The sequence below is a fragment of the Sebastes umbrosus genome, chromosome 7, assembly GCF_015220745.1.
Source record: "Sebastes umbrosus isolate fSebUmb1 chromosome 7, fSebUmb1.pri, whole genome shotgun sequence".
Lineage (NCBI taxonomy): Eukaryota > Metazoa > Chordata > Actinopteri > Perciformes > Sebastidae > Sebastes > Sebastes umbrosus.
Genome location: NC_051275.1, coordinates 25,604,094 through 25,626,975, shown reverse-complemented (window position 1 = coordinate 25,626,975; position 22,882 = coordinate 25,604,094). Strand labels below are relative to the sequence as shown.

The window sequence follows — 22,882 nt, the reverse complement described above, 5'->3', positions numbered from 1 at the left end:
TGAGGAGTTCAGGTCATTTCAGGACAAGTCATTTTGAACTCTCTCTAAAATCCTTCTGCTTGCCCTTTTGCCAAGCTGGCCTCCAGCCCAGACCTCTTAGTTGTGTCTTGCTCCTCTTTACAGATTTGACCCTCCTCCAGTCACATTCCTTCCCGTCAAGAAGAGATGGAAAGACAGTAACCGTAAATTGCGTTTCCCTAAAAAATACTAACAAACTGACTCGTCTGGTTATGTTTATACTGCTACTACTAATCCCTGTCTGCCTAACTGCTGCCAACTACGTACGACATTTAGTTTCCTCGATTGAAGTTCAGTTGTGTAATTCTCTTTATTCCTGTGCCATTCAATCAGCAGTGGAGGCTTTCAGACGCTGCCTCAGGACTGTATGCTTCAACAAGTCTCTGATAGAAGATGTAGCAGAAGTGCAGTCTGCTTACATAATAGCTTCTCTACAAACTCACAGGGATAGAGAGATAAGTAGAGATGTAATTCAGCCTGGTTGACCAAGGACATCCACTTGCTTCTTCAGCAGCTTGTTCCCCTTTTTCTCCATCTCACACTCCCATCTCTCATTGCCTTTAAAGGTCTCATATTATAAAAAAGTGAGATTTTTATATTTTTTAATTATAAAGCAGGCTTAAGTCCTATATAAATACTGTGAAAGTATTGAAACACTCAATCAACAGGGAAATACACAAAGCCCGTATTCAGAAACTCTGCATTTGAAACAAGCTGTCAGGATTTCTGCCCATTCGTGATGTCACGAATATACAATATTTAGACCCTTGACACGATTTTAAACGTAAACGTTCTGAATGTGTCCCAGTTTATTTCTTTGTTGCAGTGTGTATGAAGGTCATCAGCTGACAGGAAGTACACATGGACCCAAACTGTTGTCTAGCAACGCAATTCTGTTGCAATTCTGTTGCAATTCTGTCAAAATGTGCTAAAACGGAGCGTTTCAGACAGAGGGTAAATACGTATGAGGTATGAGGAAAATAAAGTTTTTTTTTAACATTACAGCATGTAAACATGTTCTAGTAGAAACACAAAATACAAATATGAACCTGAAAATGAGCATAATATGGGACCTTTAACAGTACCTCTGAACACATATTGTGTCTCCACCAGGTCTTCTGTCAGGCTGCCAGCTGTATGGTCGACTGTGTGTTGACCGACTGACGTCAAGCCGTGGAAATAAAGCTGTGGGGAGGAGCACAGGAGGAACCTAAAATTACTGCATGACTGTTTCTAATTCTTTACGAGCTACTTTCTGGGAATGGGACCAACTTTTTGAGACTGGGCCAATGCGAGTCACACAAACACCTCCACACATGTTTGGAGCACAAGCTCACCCAAGATGTGGTGTTAATATCTGCACACTCAGCGACGAGGGGGAAAAAAAGGGTTCACTTGACAGTCTGAGCTTCAGCAGAGTTAACAGGGGACACATGGCTAAAAAAGAAATACCAGACTAACAGTTGCTCAGAGCTGTCAGCTTGTATGTCTAAGAGAGACTAAAGGCATATTGGCTTTCTGGATGTTTACACATGCCATGCAGACGTAATGCATTCCTTTCTCATCCTCTCTTCCACTGCTGTCCCCATTAGGAAGGAGTGCTTTTAGTGTGTACACTATCTCAGTGTTGAAAACTGGGCCATCTGAGTCATTTCATTGTTAACAGAATTAGAAAGTATTACTTTAGCATAAAAGATTTCTGTAGTTCAGTGTCTCTATCAGTCTCTATCTTTTGAATCAAAGCTGTAGTAATTTTGTATTAATCTTTTTATTCCAGAAACATTGGTAATTTAATGCTTCAGAAAGTCTGTATGGAATAAGCCAAAAGTAAGTAACCTGAAGTTACCCAGACAGCCAGTAGGGCATGGATGAAATGCTGCCTTCAAGTGCTATTGGAAAATTTAAAATACCAAAAAAAACAAAAAGAGCATTAACATACCTCTATCTCTGATTTGTATCTGTTCCTAGAATGGTGAGCAAAATAGGGTGCTGGTTCACAGGAACTCTCTGGCAACATATAATAAACCCACCCACCTACATTACTGAGTTTTTGATTCAAGATTCGAGATTCAAGCCCTTTATTGTCATTGTGTAGTACAACGAAATAAGATTGTGACAATCCCATAGGTGCTAATGAAAAGATAATACAATAAAAATAAAATAAAAAGAGATAGAGAGCAATATAAATATAAAAAATATAAAATACAGTATAAAATATGACAGTTTGCCAGATTACAGTTTTGCCAGATTATTGCACAAAGTGTCCGTCAGATAATTATATTATTATTGCACAGCATCATATAATTATTGCGCAAGTTGTAATATAACGAGAATAAAGTCATAACTTTCCGATAAAAAAGTCGTAATATTACGAGAATAAAGTCATAACTTTGCGCGAAAAAAGTCGTAATATTAAGAGAATAAAGTCATAACTTTGCGCGAAAAAAGTCGTAATAATAAAGAAGTAATTAATGTTTGTTGTGTCAATAAAACAAACAAACAAATAAAGAACAATTAATAACAACATATTGCAATATCAAAGGATAAATGTAAAAAAAACAACAACAAAAAAAAGTCTAATGCAGTGAGGGCCCAAGTGCAAATGTAGTTTACAGGTCCACATTCAGGGGAAAAAAATCTGAGATTTCCAGAATAAAGTCATAATATTATGAGAAAAAAAGTTGTAATATTACGAGAATAAAGTCATAACTTTACAATAAAAAAGTCATAATATTACGAGAATAAAGTTATAACTTTGCACGAAAAAAGTCGTAATATTACGAGAATAAATTCATAACTTTGCGCGAAAAAAGTCGTAATAATAAAGAAGTAATTAATGTTTGTTGTTTTAATAAAACAAAAAAAAACAATTAATAACAATATATTGCAATATCAAAGGATAAATGTAAAACAAAAACAAAAAAGTCTAATGCAGTGATAGCCCAAGTGCAAATGTAGTATACAGGGCCACATTGAGGGGAAAAAATCGGAGATTTACAGAAAATAAAGTCATAATATTCTATATGTATATATATCATAATATTATATAACTAGAAAATGCATTTCCTGCTGAAAATGCGTGGGAATGCTGACAGCTGAAATTTATTGCAAAGGATTGCTGAAAATGCAGAAATGTGAAATGACTAGCCTAAAAATGTTAAAGCTCAAATGCATTGCACTGCACTGCTGAAAACCCTAGAAGATGAAATGTACAACTGGCAGAGTTGGAATCTGAACTGCATTACCTAAAGAAGCTAAGAGCTGAAATACAAAGCAGTAGCATCTCAAAGTAGAGTAGGTTTAAGACGATTTGAAGATTTTCTCCATTGCGTTACATTGTAAAAACAATTTGGAAAAAGCTTCAAATTTTAAAAAGTATAAATAGTTGAAACAAGAAAAGTCATAGCACTAATGTCCTTAAAGAGCTGATCATTTTGATAGTTGAACGGTTTCTGTAGCTGAAAGTATGCAGGAGTAGTTAAACTGCAAAAAACGTACAGAAGAAATAGTTGACGAAGTTGAATAAACCTTAGAAGAACAATACTACAAAAAAACAATAAATAAAAAACAATACTACAAAAAAAATACTAACAAAAAAAAAATTAAGTCTCTGTAACAGTCGAGGACACTCACACGCCTAAATTGCTGGCTTTACGAGGCGCACCTGAACGCACCATGGAATTGTAGCCTACTTTGAAGCTGGCGGTTGGGCCAGACTCCAACGACTCCACACCAACGGACCTACCGACCGACCGAGGGGAGCGGAGGAAAGTCGGGTTAAACGGGGTTAAATCTCAAGAAACGGAGCCTTAAACCAACACAAAGTGTGAAAAGACAAGTTCTGCTTTCAGTACAGCCCGCTTCCTCCCGGCTTCACCTCTTTTATCTCGTAGAAACCGGTAGAAAGCACAGTGGGATAGTGATTGGAGTTGACAAGCCCGCTCCACTACTGTATCTCCTCTTCCTCCTCCTACTCCTCCTCCTCCTCCTCTCCCGCTTCCACACAACCAGGAAATCGTCGAGGTGTGCTTCTCTTTACACCGCTAGTTGCTACCCCGTTTGCGGGTGTAGATGCGCCCCTTTTTCACCGATTTTTCCTCGTTTTTTTATCCACTAGTGTGACTTTTTTAAAGGCCGGTCTTCAGCTCTGAAGTCAGCTCTGAACTCACCCTCTGAGGAGAGAGAGAGGAGCTCCACTCTGGACGAACAATGAGGTGAGGAAACCTTCATCTTTCATTGTGTTTTTACAGCCTACATTTGGTGTTTTCGGCTCCTGGATTCAACAAAAGGCGATTGTTCAGTTCTGACTCCTATAATACCTTCTTTAAATCTTCACTCCAGTTGTTTTCTAACACATTAAATCAGGAATAACTCGAGTTTCTGGCTGTTTTTGGTGTGGTTTCAGCTACATGGAGCTTCACAGGACGCTGTGTAGCAGGTTTTTATGACCTTTGTTGGTGAATAACTTGGTGGTTTCTGTAACAGAAAGTATTTGTGTTGGCATGGTCAGACTGAAAGTGTAGTCCTCCCTGTTCATACTCCCAGGGTTGGGTTGTTGAGCTGATCAGATGACAAAAACATAGTTTTGTATGTGTTTCAAACTCTACTCTTTTTTTTTTGCTCCTTTTGGCTGCAGTAGCACCTAACCTATTTATCTATTTTATTTTATTTTAATTGTACATATATAAAACTGTGCAAAATCCAGTCAATGAAAAAAAAAAACGAGAAATGTGTCATGAGAGGTCAAGAAGCCACAGGCTTATACAAGGGACCAACCCCAGGAGAAAAAGAAAAACAATAACAAAAAAAGGAAGAAAGATCTAAACTAACATCATTTTAAAAATTCAACAAAAAGTACACAAAATGTGTAGCAGGTTTTTGTGACCTTTGCTGGTGAATAACTTGGTGGTTTTTGGTACCAGAAAGTATTTGTGTTGGCATGGTCAGACTGTTGAAGTGTGGCTGCCTTTGGGTTGGGTTGTTGAGCTGGTCAGATGACAAAAACATAGTTTTGTATGTGTTTCAAACTCAAAACTCTTTTGTTTTGCTCCTTTTGGCTGCAGCAGCAGCACCTAACCTATTTATTTATTTTATTTGCACATATATAAAACTGCACAAAATCCAGTCAATGAAAAAAAAAAAAAGAAATGTGTGAGGAGAGGTCAAGAAGCCACAGGCTTATACAAGGGACCAACCCCAGGAGAAAAAAATAAACAATAACAAAAAAGGAAGAAAGATCTAAACTAATTTTAAAAATACAACAAAAGTTAAACAACAACAAAAAGTACACGAAATGTGCAGGAAAAACCTAACCAAACAATCCAATAAAAACATTGAAATAAACTGGGAAAAAAAAGTTGGGAGATTTGTGTTTGGTGGATTATTTCTCTGTTGTTACAATGCTAATTGGCATTGTATTTTACATGGTTGGAAAGCCTGTTTATGTACCTTCACAATGATGTCCAACTTGTAAAGATCATGCATTTGTGGGATGAGCAACACAGCTGATTATGTGGGAAGCGCCCCAAGACAAATTTGCCAAAATGCTCTGCCAATGGTAAACAGTGTATTCTCCTGTTGGTATTGACTCTTGTTTTGAGTTGTTGTCTTGTTTGTTCCTTGTTACTGTTCGAGAGTTCAATCATCCAATCCACCAACCAACTCAAAACAAGATTAACCTGTCTAGTATTATGTGAATGAATTTGAGATTGAATTAGATTTAAAGAAGTTGCTAAACGATGATGGTAAAGAAGAAGGCAAGAACATATACTTATATATAAACACACATATCTGATGAATATTTATGTCATAAACTGAAAGAATTTTCAGTTTCCTGAACAGTGGAGCAGAAGCCTCCTTAGAGTTTGACAAAGTGGCCAAAAAAAACACTATCCTGCAAAATAGCAATGATATAAAAACCTCCATAAGTGAACAGCAGTGTTCATAACTAAAGTCAAAGGTCAGGGTAGTTTATAGAAGAAGTGAAAGGGATTCAGTGTCTTGCTGAAAGGCACTTAAGCATGGTGGATTCTCCTCTATATAGGGGGGCTCCTTTAGCAGCACAATGACCACTCAAATGCCCCCTGTTTATATCATGTCATGCATTCCTCAGCCACACATAAAACCTATCCCTCTTCTACTATTTTCTCCCCCTGGGACTACAGAGGAACCAAATTTCTCAGTGGAAAGCTCATGTCCACAAATTCCACATCCTGTCACAGCCTGTGCAGTTTGAAATTACATGCTTTTTGAAGCGACCGCTCCTCTTTTCTTTCACTCCTTCACATTTAAACAGTCCACTTATGTCAAGGAACAACTTTTTTGTTATTTGAAGGCTTTACAGATGCGGGTTTAATTCAGGACCATACAGCAGAGTACAGTGGAGTTACAGGGCTGGTAACCTGTGTGACTAGTTCTTTATCTCGAAACCGATTGCGCTGCCATTTTAGTAACAATATATCTCAGCTCGGCACATGGGTTGGTCCAGGTTTTGTATTTGTTTTGCACATAGTTCTGCATAGTGACTTTGATTAAAGCAGGAACAGGAGGCACTTGAGCTGCCTTAAATCATGCCACAATCACAGTAAGGCATTAAAAAACACCCAGCTGATTAACACCCGGCCATTAATTAAGTTAATGCAAAGATTACTGTGTTAACATACTTAACAGAACACATAGGCAGGTTAATATGTAATAGAATTAGTAGAAGAAAGTCTTTAACCTGCAGTGTGAGATTATTGTTGTATACAAACGCGTACAAATCACAATGACAACAAACTGGTCCCACCACCACTATGGTATAATAAAACTATTACACCACTATGGTACGTAATTGAATTATTACACATCAAACAATAAGATAAGCATTATTGCTTTATTGTCGTATTGCTCAACTGCACACAAAAACCACTTCCTCCAACCACAAACCACTTCAGCAACTAGACTGCTGCACCAAACACAAAATGTAAATATTAAAGTCTGGAGCCACTTTGTCTATTTTCAGGTTTCGTCATGCCCTTCAAATTGGTCTCTCTTAGCTGATTATAGGTGACATTTATCTTGATAATTGTAGGTCTTACTTAGGGATGCACGATATTGGATTTTTCCAACTAATTTTGTCCGATTGCCAATGCCGATACAGATATATGCACGTTTGGTTTCCACCTAATTGCAGAGATCATCAAGTATCTCCTGTAGTGGAATTAACATATTATTATGCCTACTGTTATCATGATGGCCCACTGGCGGATGCAGACATAAAATACAATGCTTTTCAAAATGTATACATTCACTGGGCAAAATATGAAAACTACTTCAACTTAGGCTACTTGTAAAACGTGCCATATTTATTTTTATGTAACATGTTCAAACAAAACTTTATCAGGCTTGGATGATGCTGTCCCTGAGACAATCATGAAAATAGACACAGCCAGGGCAAATTTGACCTATTTCACAGGTTGCAAAACAATGTACCGTACCTCCACAACACAGGCATTTGTTTTTGCACCCACTTCGTCAACAGCATTGTATCGGCCTGTTATATCAGAGGAAAAGTTCATTTCTGGTCGATGCCAATATTTAATTCTAAAGCCTTTATCTGCCGTGCATCCCTAGTCTTACTTTATCTGGATACTGCTCCTGCTGGCCGTCCTTTGTGGCCTGAACAGTTGATGTCCCCTTGCATAATAGGTAAAGACTGGAATGCAGTTCCACTCATGTTCATTGTCATTTGTCCCTGTGGTATGTGAATGTTGACACACAAGAGCTGTCGAAAGTTCAACAATTTGACCCAGTTGAGAAAGTATTTCAGTAATGCGTCTTTAAGATGCCTTTACGTTTGCTGCATAGACTGTATATAAAGATGGATGACAGCTCCCTAAAAGTGAAGCCAAAACGTCTCGATCGCCCGCTGGTGGCTGGTTGCAGTATAGGTCATAAAACTCACCCCCTCCATGTGAGCGGATGGGACATGTAGAGAGATATTATGGTTAGTTGTTGTGTTTTTCTAGCCAGACAGCTACCGTGGTGCTAAAGTAGCAGCTAGGTGGCTCTCGCTAACAAGCTGCGGCCATGCTCGGCTCGGGATTGGCTCGGGCGGGACTATACCGTGGCTCTAGTCCCCCAATCAATGCAGACTCTGGCTCCAAATGACGCAAAAATCTCAAGATGGCAGCTCCCGTAATCGGGATATTTTGGCTTCACATCTGTACAGTGGGAGGAAGTGGAGACGCGTCATCCATCTATATATACAGTCTATGGTTTGCAGTCAATAGAAACGTCCTGCTATTCCACTCATACAGCGTTATCTCCGCCTACCACCTTCAGTGCACATCTGTTGTTTCAAAGCAGATGCTCCCAAATGAAAATCAATGCTAAGAGCACCGTATCAGCATTACAGACTTATCTCATCCTTTGGTTCGGTGGCACAGGAAGTGCACCCATCTGCATAATGAGTCACTGTTATTGTCAGAGGTGACTCTTGTCTCCCCCCCCATGACTCACTGACTGGGTCTCTGTGACTAACTTGTGTGTCCCATCCAACACCAGCAGTATGGCCGCCTCAGGCTCAAGAATTAAGCATGTGTCGTAAGCAGACAGGTGTAATGCATCTGCTCGCCTCGCCACACTGTTTGCAATCTAACGAGTTTTCTGTGCTCAGTTTAGAAGCTTCACATGCCTGGAAGCGATGCCAAACTGGGCTCCTCAGCTTTCCTCCTTACACTCTTCTTCTTGCATGAGCTTTTTTATTGATCAGCCTTAAAAGCAGGGAAATGGCCTCCCCCTCAGTCTCCTTTGTGTCTCGGCTCCAGCTTTTTTTCCTGCCTTGGCAGTAACTGGAAAGGAATGCAGCTCTAACGGAGATCTTTGCAGTTTTGCTGTCATATCCTCTTCCTCTATCAACATTTTCAATGTCTTCTTGACCTCATGTCCCAACAGGCCAGTAGCTGTTGTTATTTAAGGCATTTAGCAATATTGGTGCGTATAATGTCCATGTAAGGATAACAAGATGAAACTCATTGGTGTTGCGTTAACAGCGTGTTCATGCCATGGTGTTGTGTAATGTTTGTGCTCAGATGCTAATTTTTCATGTCTCTACTTGCTTTCCTAATTCCTTCGCACAGTCATTTTTTCTTTTGAAGTCTATCAGTGTTGCATGGTATAAACAGACTTTCAGCCTGCCAGCAATCGATGTTACTTGTTAAAATCTATTTTATAATTCAAAATATAAAGCACAGAAACATTTGTGTTCTCAGTTTTCACTTAAATGGATTCGCTGGAACGATGTAAAACTGCATTGTTCTTTGCAGACGGATACATTTCTGATTCACCTTCATCATCTTTTGCAAACTGTATCCGCATACATGGGAGACATTGTGCATACTTGACATTATTGCACTTTTAGTGTGAACATAAACAGCCTTATTAAATTAGTTTTTCCAGCCAAAGACCTCCTAAAAGCCACACTTACCCCCCGCGCCCCAGAAGCAATAACAATTTGAGATAATTGGGGTGCGCTTGTGGGAATTCTTATCTATAATGGATTAAGAATAATGGCTTTATTTCATGCATCATAAAGAGTTGCATGTTGATATGCACTTCAAAAGACTCGCTGTACAGTTGGTGTGTCTAAATGATCACAAAGCCCGTATGCTTCATCACTCCACACTCTCCATTAACAAAATGGTCTTGCGAGTTTGTCTCTTACAACACCCAATCACTGCGACCCCCTCCCCTGAACCAATTTACCCCTGTGGGTCCTCCCACCTCTCATACTCATAAATAGGCCATTATGCCGGCCTGCACCGTGGATTAGACGCTTTGCTACAGGAGTTGCTCAACATACAAAACCTACTATTGTCTACTTGGCGACAAATCCAGTTTCCTTGGTGGACGTTTTTCTTCTTTAATTGTGCCTCTCTAGCTTGTTATGCTCTCTCTGTATAGTATTGTTTCTTCCGTGATCACTTATTTTAAACTTGACCTTTACTCTAACTAGCTTGCTGGTCACGCCTCACCCATGTTAAGTAGTTGTTTACTGAGCTTTGTGTTTTCAAACCGCAGTTGAATTCTTTTTTCTCAAGAAATTGTGTGTGTGAAAATTGTGTAAATCGCTGGCAGTGAGTATTATGGATACAGTCCTCCGTCATGGTATGGTTGATTGATATAAAATGAATCCACAACAATGTTGATAATCTATAAATAATTAATCATGATTTATTTATCATTTCATTTATCAGGTAAAAGTGACAAACCTTCCCCGGTTCCCTGGTTGAGCAAAACGTGGATGTCACAGCTTGTCACTAAAATGAGAATAGCTGGTAGACCTTTTAAGGGTCAGCCCAAATTAAGTGAGTGAGCCTGAGCCGCTGTTGTCGCTAACTTTGAGGCTAACCCCTTCACTTTAATCTGCAGGTGATGAGCAAGACACAGTGACGGAAACTTGGCCTGGGAGTTGTATCATTTATTAACCGACAGCCTAAACTGTACACACAGCACTGCTATGTTCACAGCTATAACGTTACCTTTAACTTCATATCACCGTCCTTAACGCATACGAACGCTCTCTTTCTCGACCGCACACTCGCTATCGTTAAGTACACAACCTATGCACTGAGTTGTTCCTTAAAGGAGTTTGCTACCTGTTTTACACATTTACAGGTATGTAAATACATAATAAATACATAATAATAATAATCTTTATTGTCCACAAATGTGGAAATTTGCCTTCGGCTTCACAGGTTGGTTAAAACACATCATAGTAAATCACAATACATACAATAAATAGCACAACATGCACAGTACAGATAACAATAACGGACATGGTCCCAGTTGGAATGGTGTTTATGAATTTAGTAAAGTCTTGAATTGAATTTAGTGGTAGCCTTTGATGCTTTGGTCTGGCGGGGAGTCATCTCAGGCCCGGCGGGAAACCCTGAAATATTTCTTTGTCCAGATAAACATTAGCATGACCTGAAGCATAGAAAACTACCTCTGTCTGTTAATCAATCTCAAAACCAAGTTGGGTGTTTTTCACTTTCCATTATAAGCAGAATATATTGGCCTGATACTCGTGCTCGCTTCATTAATTCACTGTTTATGTTTGCTGATTTCTTGTGTGGGGGGGGGGATATTTATTTTGGTTTTGCTTTAACCAATCAGGAGCAACTGCCATATCTGTCTGACGAGGTCATTTGCTGTCATCAACATGGAAGATATGGTAGTGGTTACTAGGAGCAGTTATCTAAATCTGTTTATTTAAGAGTTGTAATGTCTGTGTACAATCTGTACAGCTGCGTTGATCTCATCCACGCTTTTAGCCATTTTTCTGATGCAATTTTTCATGTAGCAAATAAACTAGCTAGAAATAAAGGAAGATGACGTCACCATTCTTCATCTCATCTATAAAGCTCTGATTTGACGATTGACTCTGCTTGAGTGGGAACTGAGATGTTTCAGAGGATAAGAATAGATGGGCATTTGGATTTCTGTGTTTTAGCTTGTATGACTTGTCTTCTAGCCCTCACCAGTGTGAAATCGAGCGGAACAAACAGCTCTAAGGTGCCAGAATGAAGTAACAGACACATCTACAAACCCTATGGTCTTTTTGCATTAGCCAGACTGAGCGACGTCATTCCAGCTGATGGAGAGTCTGAATCGAACAACGTAGTGAAACCGAAGCTTGTTGTGGGCAGAAATGCTATAGTGATATATTGCATGGTCAGCACTGCTAATGGGCACAAAGATACATCAAGTTCATCAGGGGGTCCACTGCTGCTGCTTAATGGAGCGTAATGGATGCCAGTTAGTATAAGAACTGCTTTATGCTGTCAGCCATCTTAAACATTACTATCTCTCAGGTCCTCGGATCTTAACTTCACTTATCTGGGATGATGGTGATTGCTGATACACAAAGGCTGCATTACATAAAACAGTATTGGAGGAATCCCAGCAGATGATTTGCTGGGCAGCAGTTTTCCTTCATTTATCATTAGGCACCACTTAAACTCTGGGTTGTTGTTTATAACTAAACAGAAGAGGACAGGCTTAAAAAGGGAACCTGTTTTTACTTCTTCAGTTAAAAACTGAACCATTTTCTGCATGGGTGACACTTTTTGTTTTTGCATGATTAGTGATGCACATAATCTTGTTTACAGAAACAGTTTTTGCTGACCTGGATGCTGCATGAAGCTCCCACTCTGTCCCTTTATGACCTTCTGTCTAAGCGGTAGTATTTGAATAGTACAAGTTTTATTTGGGAACTTGATGTTGAGGTCAATTAAGTGGTCAAAAGAGGAACATCCTTTTGTTAAAGATTCATCTGCTAAAAAAGTTAATGCTCAAAGCTCAGTCATAGGTGAATAACGGCCTGAATGTAACTTCTGTTGTTTTGTTTGTACATAGTTTCAGTCAGTAACAGGATAAACATCATTATATGGATTGGCCAGTTTATATGTCTATCTATTTTCATTGTGTTTGCCTGGGTAGTGCAAACAAAGGATCAGCTGAGGTGCAGGTTCAGTTGTTGTTGTTCACATGTTGGAATAAAAAATTAATTGTAAAGGTCTTCAAGAGCGCTTAAACTCTTTATTACAGTTTGTTTGCCACCATAAACTTGGTATTATGGTGATGGATTTGAGCCTTCGCTAAGTCACGCCCCTTGAATGCAGACTGGCCAATCATAGCGAGCTAGCTTCGAACAGGGTCCGACAACTATCTGGCTCTACTTTTCGGACATTCATGCAATCATTTCCGATTTTCCTCATTTTCAGGCTGGTTTTGTGGAGCTACTCATGGTTAAACGTTGTGTAATAGTGATTCTCATCACCCGGAGTGGTTGGAAGGAGATACACGTTTCTAAAATGTTACATTTCGACGTAGAAACTTGTGGAGCTAACCTTAGCAGATTACTTTAGCACATCATTAACTAGTGACTAAAAACCTTCCTGGCTTTACAGGAACAGTGTTATTCCTTAATTTCATTGTCTTCTGATTGACAGGTGATGTAGTAGTTCAGTTTTACACTGTGATCTGCATGCTTTAGCTTCTATTTTTATCTTTGTAACCTGTTTTTGCTGCTGAGTCAGTTTGACATCCTGATATATCCTTCAAACACATAGTGGAGACGCATAATCTGTCTGCTTCTCTCTGAAATCGCTGTTTCGTTTTTCCCCAAATTAGCTAGATATTTATGCATTTAGTACAGGGGAGTACAGTTAGTGACAGTGTGGGCTCCATCGTAGCTCTGACAGCTTGACGGAGTAGCAGCTGGGGACGGGGCTTAGCAAAGGGTCGGTTGGCTTCGTCGGTGTAATGCATTGTACGACTATCATCCAAGTAGCCACTATCTGAAAAGTAGACTAATGTAAGTTCAAAGTCTACACACTCATGCCACTCAATCAATGAGAAGGCGGAAGCAGGAAATATGATTGTTGTTTTTCTCGACTTAGTTTTTTTCTCTTCAGTGGGCTCAGATCTGAGTGTAGACATTTTTCCGCTTTGTAAAGGAAAGAGTGTACAAGTCAGGGCAGCTGAGAAGGGGGGATTGTTCTTCTCCAGAAAAGTAGGCCTGCCTCCTCCTCGGCCTGAGTCGAGGAGGATGTGCTCCAACCTGTAAAAGGAATTGAGCTCAGTGAGGAGGACAGAGGTGAGATGGTTCCAAATATGGGCATTGAGTGTAGCAGTAATGCCCCCCCCCCCTTCGCCACACACACACAACGCAACACACTGCCTCCGAAGCAGGAAGGAATTCATCTCCTCTCTTGAAGTGGTCACACTAAATGAAAGTTCTTGGCCAAACGTCTATTCAACTTTTCCACAATGCTGGATAAACGGTGCCAGGCAAAGGATGAGTCAGCACTCAAAGAATGCTGAGGGCTTTTCTTAGTGGAGGAGTCTCAGCTGAAGCTGTCCGACTCCATTCAAACAAAGATATTGAGAAGAAGAGCTAAAGAATAGCTGAGATAGCCTGCTTGGCTGTTTCTGTGTGGCTGACTCGTGGAGGCAGAAAGCAGTAGCCTGCAGCAAATACATGTATCTGTGTGTGTGTGTGTCCATTTGTGCGTGCTTTAGCAGCATGCTAGGACCTGTGTGAAAAGAAACAGGCGTGAGGAGAATGACGAAGAACGGGGGAGTGAAGTTAGCAGAGGAGTAAGGCTAATAGAGATCTCCTTTTCTAGCCTTAACCTGAGTCTAAAAGCTTTTATTTTTTATTTAGCCTGTACTGTAGTGGGTAGGACAATGTTCAAACCTTCGAAAGCCCTGTCTGTCCCCTGAATTGAGTCCGGGCGTCTCGGGCTACATATTAACATTTATGGGACAGCTAAACAGGAACTGCACTTTGCAGTTTGAAAGCTTATCTTTGTTCCTACTTTTACAGTCTGTGATAGTCACTGAATATTGACATGAGATACAAACAAGTTTCATGAGATGTATGCAGGGTTGGAAATTAGCACCAGTCACCAGCCAAATGCTAGTTAAAACACACAAGTGGCTGCTAGATTTGCTTCACTCCCCAGCCAAAAAACAATGGTAATCTATTGAGTGGCTGCTACATTTTGGAAACCAACAGCCATGGTGGCAGGTGGACAAAAAAAGTTGATTTCCAACACTGTTGCTCAGAGAGGTTGATTTCAGAGTCATGTGGGCCTGGCTGACAGCCCTTTACATACATGGCCCGAGGGTTGTTTGAGGACAGTGTACTGTCAGATGACCAGGCCAGCGTCAACAGGCTATTGTGTGAACTTTCCATGTCCGAGTCAGCATCCGAGGTCAAGTACTTTACCACCATCATGACCTCAGTCCACTGTGGCAATGAGGCAGCAAAACCCTTTATTTCAAAAGAAAATTTTATCTCTTGCAATATGGAAATAACGAACTAATAATAACTGGATGAACTGTGCAGCCTGGCTTTCATAATATAGTATAAACAGGGGCGCATTCCCATGCTGGCACATAATGTGTTTTCCCATGTTGCCTCTTTGCAGCTAACACTTCCTTTTCTCACTTCTGCCTGCAGTTTGTGTCTGTCTCGAACGTGACTTTCACACGCGTAGCTTGTGTCAACTATCCAGGTGCTGTGGAGGAAAGGGAAAGTTTCACTCTTCACTTATGAATGAAGTTCTCACTATATATGTATAAATATCCACCATAACATATTCCAATGTGATCAGCCCCAGGTTTCATATTCTCATATCCAGAATAAAAACATCTGCAGATAGGATGGAACAATGTTTTTTTTTTTATCTGCAGTAAATAGTTTTCAGTTTATCATAACTTATAAAAAAGACAAAGGAATTCACTAAGACTGCACAATTAATCCACATTTTATCAAAATCATAATAAGGAGGTGCAATAATTTTTAAAGTCAAAATATGTGTCAAAATACCATTTAAATTTAAACGTTGTTGAGCTACAGAGATGTCCTGGCCTACACGTCATATTGTACAGACTTAAGAAAACATCTTTGTTTGGTACAGATTCCTGCAAAAATCACACCATAATCATTTTAATATGTTTTTCAATGAAAATGAGAATAATTATATATATTTATCATTCCCTCTAATATCGCAAAACATATCGCTATTGCAATATCAGTCAAAATAATCACACTTCTTTTAAAAATCACACAGCCCTAGAATTCACCTATAAATTATTACAGGAAAAACATATAGAAAACATTGTTCTTCTACACATCATATAGAGGCATTTAAAGTGATGCTTTTTTGTCTTTCATCTGTAAAATGTCTTCTCTATTTTTATCAAGCCGCGAATGTGAGGGAGGAAGTGGTTTGGTTAAACACAGACACTATTAGGTGACTTATTGTCAGGCCCTGTCTGGTTTTAATGTGACGTTTCACTGTAGGGGAAGAAGAAACGATATGCAATGAATCACCGTTTGTTCATCTAAGGTGCAGCACGGCCACCTAAGGTTTACTAATTCAAATATGACACCTGTTTCCCATCTTATGTTTCATATTTGGCCATGACTGGTTTTGTGAATCAACTTTGACAGCGGTGGAAAAAACTAAGACTCGATTAGTCGACTAATCTGTCTTTTGGTCTTAGTCGACTAAGATTTCTTACAAACTCAGTTTCACAGACATATTGTTTAAATCAAATAATCGATTAGTCGACAAAATTGTACGAGTAAGAGAGTCTTTGGTCAAGGACAGCCCCAACGAAAAAACCTTCCTCTCAGACATGAAGCTGTAAGGATATTATTGTCCGATTGCACTCGTTACTCCTGCAGGTCTCAGTTATCCCTGTTGTTTTTTTTACCACAGAGAAAGACACTTATTCCTGGAGGCAACTGAAAAAGCCTGAACATCATTAAAAAATGATAGATGGCTGTAGTTGTGAGGGGCAAAAAAAGGCTTTTCATATAGTGGCATTATGAACTCCAGGAGGAGAAAGAAGCCTGACGAATTAGGAGGGACAGTGAGCCAGGAATGGTATTACTCTACTTAGTGTCTAGACAGCAATGCTGAGTTACTTCAGTGCGTCTTGTCTGTATGTCACGTGTGCTATTTTGCTCAGTAAAACAGTCTCATGATACATAGGATGAATGTACTCCTATCCATTTCACTGTACGTTAGGCCTTCTTATCCCTGCACCAAATATAAATGTGAACTGCAGTATTATGTAATGTACATATCTCTGCATGGATGCCACCAAAGAGACATCCCGTGACAGATCTTGGTACTTGGTTAAATCGTTTTGATTCAGAGAGAATGGAGAGGGAAGTAGAGTAGCGAGGTGGGAGGGTCAGGTAAATGGAGGAGTAGGAGGGATGAGACAGAGCTACTGGGCCTGACTGTACTTGCCAGCACATTTGGGGAAAAGCTCTGAGAGCACAGCCTTATACAGACATTTCCAAGCGAGTGTGTGCCCCGTCCGTGCACTGCGGTTTCCTGTTAACCCCTCACTGACCGCAGGGAGATGAGGAACTCACTGTAATGCTGTAATAACGACAAGTGAAGACAGACTGGCTTCAGCTTTTAAGTCATTTTTTTTTCTAAAGTATACAGGCAATTTTGGTGATCATTTCCTGTGCTGAAGTCCTCTGTTGTATTAAGCAGGTCCTTTGCTTGAGGTATTTGGTGGCTCAAATCCCTCCCAGAGCATCAGCCAGTGACCTATTTGTGCTTAAGGGAAAACCTCTTAAGCTAACTAAGTGACCAGTTGACTTAGCTCCACAGCCAGCGTCTTCACTGGTGAACTGGTGGTCTTCGTCTAATGGAAAGACAGGAATAGATGACCGCGCCTGTCTTGGTTTATTCCAGTACTAAAACTCAGTCCAGTCAGAGTCTTCTGCAGCCATGTTGTACCCAGTAGGTTGGGTCAACACATGGACACACGTGTTGGCAGGTTGACAGGTGCGAGGGTGTGCGCCGCGAGTCCTCGTCTGTATGTGCGTGTGCCACACACGCTTTTATCGCCCCGGTGTCCGTAGTTCCATCAATAATGCAGCTGCTCACTCTCAGTCTCACTCCTGAGCCTTCGCTTTCTCTGCCATTAAATATGCATACATTTCCCAGTCCGAAGTCTCTGTCCCCTCCCAGTTCCCATAAGCCCTCTCTGCCCCGCACATCTACAGCGTGCTCGATGCCGATAAGATCAGAGAACGCTGCAGTATTTATCCATCCAACCCGAGGTGTCTTTAACCTGCTCCAAGAGTGTGGGTTTAAAGCCAGTGTCAATGTTGAGCCCATTTCCAGAGTGCCTTCTCTCTTCTTCATTCACTGTTGTCAAATGTGACTTAGTTTCCTATGTGTAGCTTTTGTTCCCTTTCATTTGTTCATTTATTAAAACCACACATCCGAGTTATTGCAGTAACAACCTGTAGGGATGTGTACATCCACTTTGATAGACCTTGTCACACTGAGAATTGAAAATCATAATCTTGTGAGTGAAAAGTAATTGATTTCTAAATAAAGTTGAGTGTTTTTCTTTTATTATTATTATTATTATTGCACACCCTCAGCATTATAGCCCAAAAGATATTGGATTACGATTCATTGGCATAAACACATAACATACATAAACATTGGGAAGGACAAGACCCCCTCAGAAAGTTTGTTTGAATAATTTTGATTAAGATATGCACTAAGTAGGACAATCAATGTAAATTATGTTACACATATCTTTACCATCTTTCTGTTATGCAATTTCTTGTCATTTATCAGCTAATGTATATGCAGCCAGAGGAGTCGCCCCCTGCTGGATATTAGAAAGAATGCAAGTTTAAAGCACTTCTGCATTGGCTTCACTTTTCAAACCCGGTGGTTGCCACCTTATCTAAATAAGCTAAAGTTGGCCAATATATAGGCCTGACAAAATTTATCAGTCTACCTTATTAAGCATAGACTAGAAAAAATAACCTCTCTAATGCTCAGGTACCTCCCTCTGCCAGTTTCATCTCACATCACGCTACTATCTGTATTTACATATCTTTGTTTATATTAGAAGTCCTTTCTCACTCAGCACTTCTAACCTCTCCTTACCAAGTCCTCATTACAAGCTTCTCGACTGATGTTCAAGTAAAGTGTTTGTCTGTTTGACAATTAAAAATGCAGACACACAAATGATTTGAAATTAATAGATAAAAAATGTGTTTATTGCTGTGCAGCACAGGATATCTGCAAAAATCTCTGTAGCTACAGGTTGCCAAAAAGCAAAGAGGAGATGAAGTCACAATGAAAAATTGGACTAACACCACTGTGGGCACAATTATTATAAGACGTGTGCCAAATAACACAATTGCAGGAAGGTGTTTTGAAGTTTATATAATACACTTCTCTATGATTGACAGATAGTGAAATGTTAACTACTTGTAGGAAACTATAGGACCTTTTTATGTGTGTATGTGTGCATATCGATTGTTCAGACTGAGGCAGGCCTTATTTGGCAGTGTTGGCAGCAGGAAGTGGGTTGTGGCTTTGGGGCTGTGTCACAGGAAGTAGCAGATTGTATCAGGGGTGGGACAGATGGAGGGAGAGGGGGGAGAGGTGGAAGACATGGATTAGAGGTCTATTGGGAGAGCACGGGGGGGCATTAAGGAGAAGAGGGGGAGGAATGGTTAAAAATTGGTATTGACAGTCGGCCACCTTTGTTCCTCTCTGTCTGTGTACCTTCTGTACCTCAATGTGTTTATACCTCATACTTGTATGAGATATTTCTATAGTTTATATGTGTGTTATGGTATAAAAATAATCGTTCTTTTCTACAATGAACCATTTCATTATCTTCAGATTTTAGTGTCTGAAATGCAAATATGTATGCACACACTCTGCAGCCTCTTAACACTGCTACTGCTACCTAAACGTGGGCATTCCTGAATGCATTGTAACTTGTGTCTACTCTACCTGCGTGGAACTATAAATAAATGTTTTGTCACTGATCTCGCAGCACACGTTTTCTTGTGAAGCGTGTGTGGAGGAGTTAGTGGAGGTTGATGTAGAGCAGGTGGAAGATTCCAGAGCCTCGTCTCTTTGGCGGAGCTCGGCACAACTTCCCGTCTTTGTCAGCCTCCATTGTTGTCTCGCCTCCCATCTTGTTCGGCATCAAACTAATCTGTCTTTCTCCACCTCAAATCTACACGTTTCTGCATTCCTCCTCTTAGTCTTTCACTCCGTTTTGACACATAGGATAAGGAGAGTGTGGTGTAGTTCTCTATGACTGATAACTTGCCAGACAGATACTGTATGAATTTCAGGAACTCCTCCATCAGCAACACTCAACATGTGAACAAACTATACTCTGTGATCCATCAGGAGAATCCTAGCGCAATTTCAGAAGCAATGTATTGTGACAGTGTGAGGCCTCGAGAGGAAGCCTGGCTAGCGTAGGAGAACTGGCTCTCGTCTCTAAAAAGTTTTTTGGTGTGTTTGTCTTTAGTTTCTCCTCATGTCTACTCCTTGTGTTTGCTTCTTCCCTTCCAGCTGCAGTTCACACTGTAGTGCAAACCATAATTTAATAGCATTCTAAATAAGTAAGGGATAATGTACAGCGAGCCGGTCATTGTTGTCAGGGCGATGCAGTACCCTTCCACTTCGCATCGTGGTGCCGCATCGCCCTGTTTATTTCACAACAATGACCTGCTAGCTGTACATTATCCTGCTTATTACACAGCTACTTACTTAAGAAATCAATAATTTTGGTCCGCCATAATCTGACATCAGAACTGCGTCCATAGCAACGGGCTGTTATACATAGCAACGGGCTGTTATACATAGCAACGGGCTGTTATAAATAGCAACAGGCTGTTATACATTGCAACGGTCTGCTATAAAGAAATAACAGACCGTAGAACGCTGTGATTGACCAATCAGAATCAAGCATTCAACAAAGCCATATATTAAATCACGATATAGCAGCATGTTTTCTGGTAATAATTAAATAAATAGTCTATATGAACTATGGTAAAGCCTATTTTTGTATAATTCTGCGTGAATTAAATACATGACAAATGAAAAGTACTGAGTATGTTCTCATTTTAAGAACTACCGTGCAAAATGAACATAAAGTTTTATGTGAAATTATAGAGAAAAAAGTAAATGAATATAGTCCTAGCCTACTTCATGATGTAAACGATATAGAAAAATATACATAATAAATAGACATTTTGATATCACTTTAATGATGAATCGATTATCAAAATAGTTGGCAATTAATTTCATAGTCTAGCTAATCGATTAATCGTTGTAGCTCTAATAAGAAAAAGAAGTCTTTCTTTGTTAGCATCTTCTAGATATAACCTTGAAGATCTATTAATCTCTGTAGATCAACCGCAAAGATCGTTGGTCGTACCTTCTGTCAGCTAAGTGTACAATCACTACCACAAATCCCTGTGGTTTAATTTGTGTGGTTATATTTTTTTGCAGTTACCGGTACTTTTTGCTCTGATGTGGCTGACACGTTTACTCATTTCATGGCTACATGTAAGAGATGTTTTGTGTTGTGTAGGCTTGGGCAAGCAGAGAAAATGATGCATCTCTCAGAGCCTTTATACATATGATGAGTTCTGTCTTAAACATGAAGCTTGCCAGTACCTTTTTTGAAAGAATAACAAATCAAATCTCAAATTTACTAACTTCATCCCGCGTGAGATTACCTCAAATGAATGTTCTTTCTTGATTATAATTAATGTTGTCTTTCTGTCTTGCTCTCTGTCTTGCAGTGAGTCGAGTATTTGCCAGGCTCGGGCCACTGTGATGATCTATGACGATGGCAATAAGAAGTGGCTGCCGGCGGGCGCTGGACCCCAGTCCTTCAGCAGAGTCCAGATCTATCACAACCCTTCCACCAATGCCTTCAGGATAGTGGGACGGAAGATGCAGGCGGACCAGCAGGTACATCAAACTTTGACAAACTTTGTGTTTTTGGGGAGTGTGTGTGAAACTTTGCCTCTGGAAGTACGAGTGTATTTAGCTTTGTTTGTAACTGTAGCTCATTCATGTGTGTCTGTCATGTGGTCTCCTGTAAGTACCTAAGGGTGTATGAGTAAGCAAGCAAGTGTGAGACAGTCTATCTTTGTATGTGCCCATTCATTCACATTATCACGATCTATCTGACGACACACACTAGAACTGTTTATACTATGATCATTTCATCAGCAATACCTAAGAAGTCATTATTGTCAATTGCTCCATGATTTTATTGCTTATTTAAAGTGCATTCATGTTGGCAATTATTTACTTTGCATATATGACCGCATGGACTGTGTCCCAGCAAATCCTTCAGTGCAGGTACAGCCAGCTCCAGTGTTACAAATAACTGGTGACCTACTGAGCTATTATACCAGCAGTTCAGTTTCAGCAGGGGCAAGAGTACATCACCTCTGCTGGTATGTTTAATTTAATTTGGTCATAAATCTTAAAGGGATAGTTTTGGTGTTTTTGAAGTGGGGTTGTATGAGGTACTTATCCATAGTCAGTGTATTACCTACAGTAGATTACGGTCGGCACGCCCACAGTTCGAAGAAGCAGACAGGAGTTACCGCACAGAACCAAAGCAATGTACTGCTGTGGATGGGGCCGGCAGCAAAACTTATTTTAGCTACCTAAAAGAAAGGTCCACCTAAAAAAAATCAATATCAGTTTAAGAGTACGCTATATTTAGTATATTTACACCGCTTTATCATGTCGTCAGACAGCCCTTTCCACGGGGAACTGAATCCGTTGTATCCATCTATGCTCTCGTCAAAGCCACCAGACTCCATTGGAAAAAAAACCCCAGTAATTTTAGCTCACAGAACACAGGAGTTGCTGGTCTACTGCTGCCTCGATCGGTTAGTCAGTTTGTGTTGTTGTATGACTTACAATAGCACAAACAAACTAACCGATCGAGGCAGCAGTAGAACAGCAACTCCTGTGTTCTGTGAGGTAAAATCACTGTTTTTTCAATGGAGTCTGGTTGCTTTGGTGAGGGCATAGATAACGGCTGCAACTCCCCGTCGGAAACATAGACGTATAGCTGTCTCACAGCAAGGTGGGGAAAATATTCTAAATATAGCGTACACTTAAACTGATATTGATTTTTTAGGTGGGTCTGTCTTTTAAGTGGCTAAAATACATTTTGCTGCCGGCCCCGTCCACAGCGGTATAGGCGTGCTGGATTTATTGCTGAAATCTCTCAACTTGACATGACACTTTTGTTGTAGTTGTGTTTTTGTGCCTTGGAAATGAGAGAAAAGTATAAAGAACAATTCTGCAAATGCTCGAGAGGAAGCTGGAAATCGACACCAAGCTTACAGAAGAGCTCCATGTTTTCATTGTATACAACTTGCTGTGATGATTTCAAATGTTGGTCATTTGTAAATTTGCAGTACGAATTTAGCCAAAACCTGGTTTCATACAACTCTGCC

The 22,882-nt window shown here is 40.1% G+C and overlaps 1 protein-coding gene and 1 long non-coding RNA gene across 4 annotated transcripts in view; one reads left to right on the top strand and one right to left on the bottom strand.

Moving 5' to 3' along the window:
• Positions 1 to 1,334: 1,334 nt before the first annotated feature.
• On the bottom strand, positions 1,335 to 22,212 carry LOC119491451. The gene is made up of 3 exons (XR_005207611.1): positions 21,961 to 22,212; positions 20,115 to 20,117; positions 1,335 to 1,350 (listed from the first exon to the last, which is right to left on the bottom strand). It is a non-coding gene; the product is annotated as an uncharacterized LOC119491451 (long non-coding RNA).
• The window catches only part of vaspb (vasodilator stimulated phosphoprotein b), a 31,602-nt gene continuing 12,428 nt past the window's right edge, over positions 3,709 to 22,882 (top strand). The window contains exons 1-2 of one of the 3 annotated variants that reach the window (XM_037775528.1): positions 3,709 to 4,232; positions 21,197 to 21,368. In XM_037775528.1, the coding sequence (XP_037631456.1) occupies positions 4,228 to 4,232; positions 21,197 to 21,368 (177 nt within the window). In that variant the 5' untranslated portion in view covers positions 3,709 to 4,227. The remainder of the gene's footprint in view (positions 4,233 to 21,196; positions 21,369 to 22,882) is intronic. The other 2 variants (XM_037775530.1, XM_037775529.1) reach the window with 2 other exon arrangements.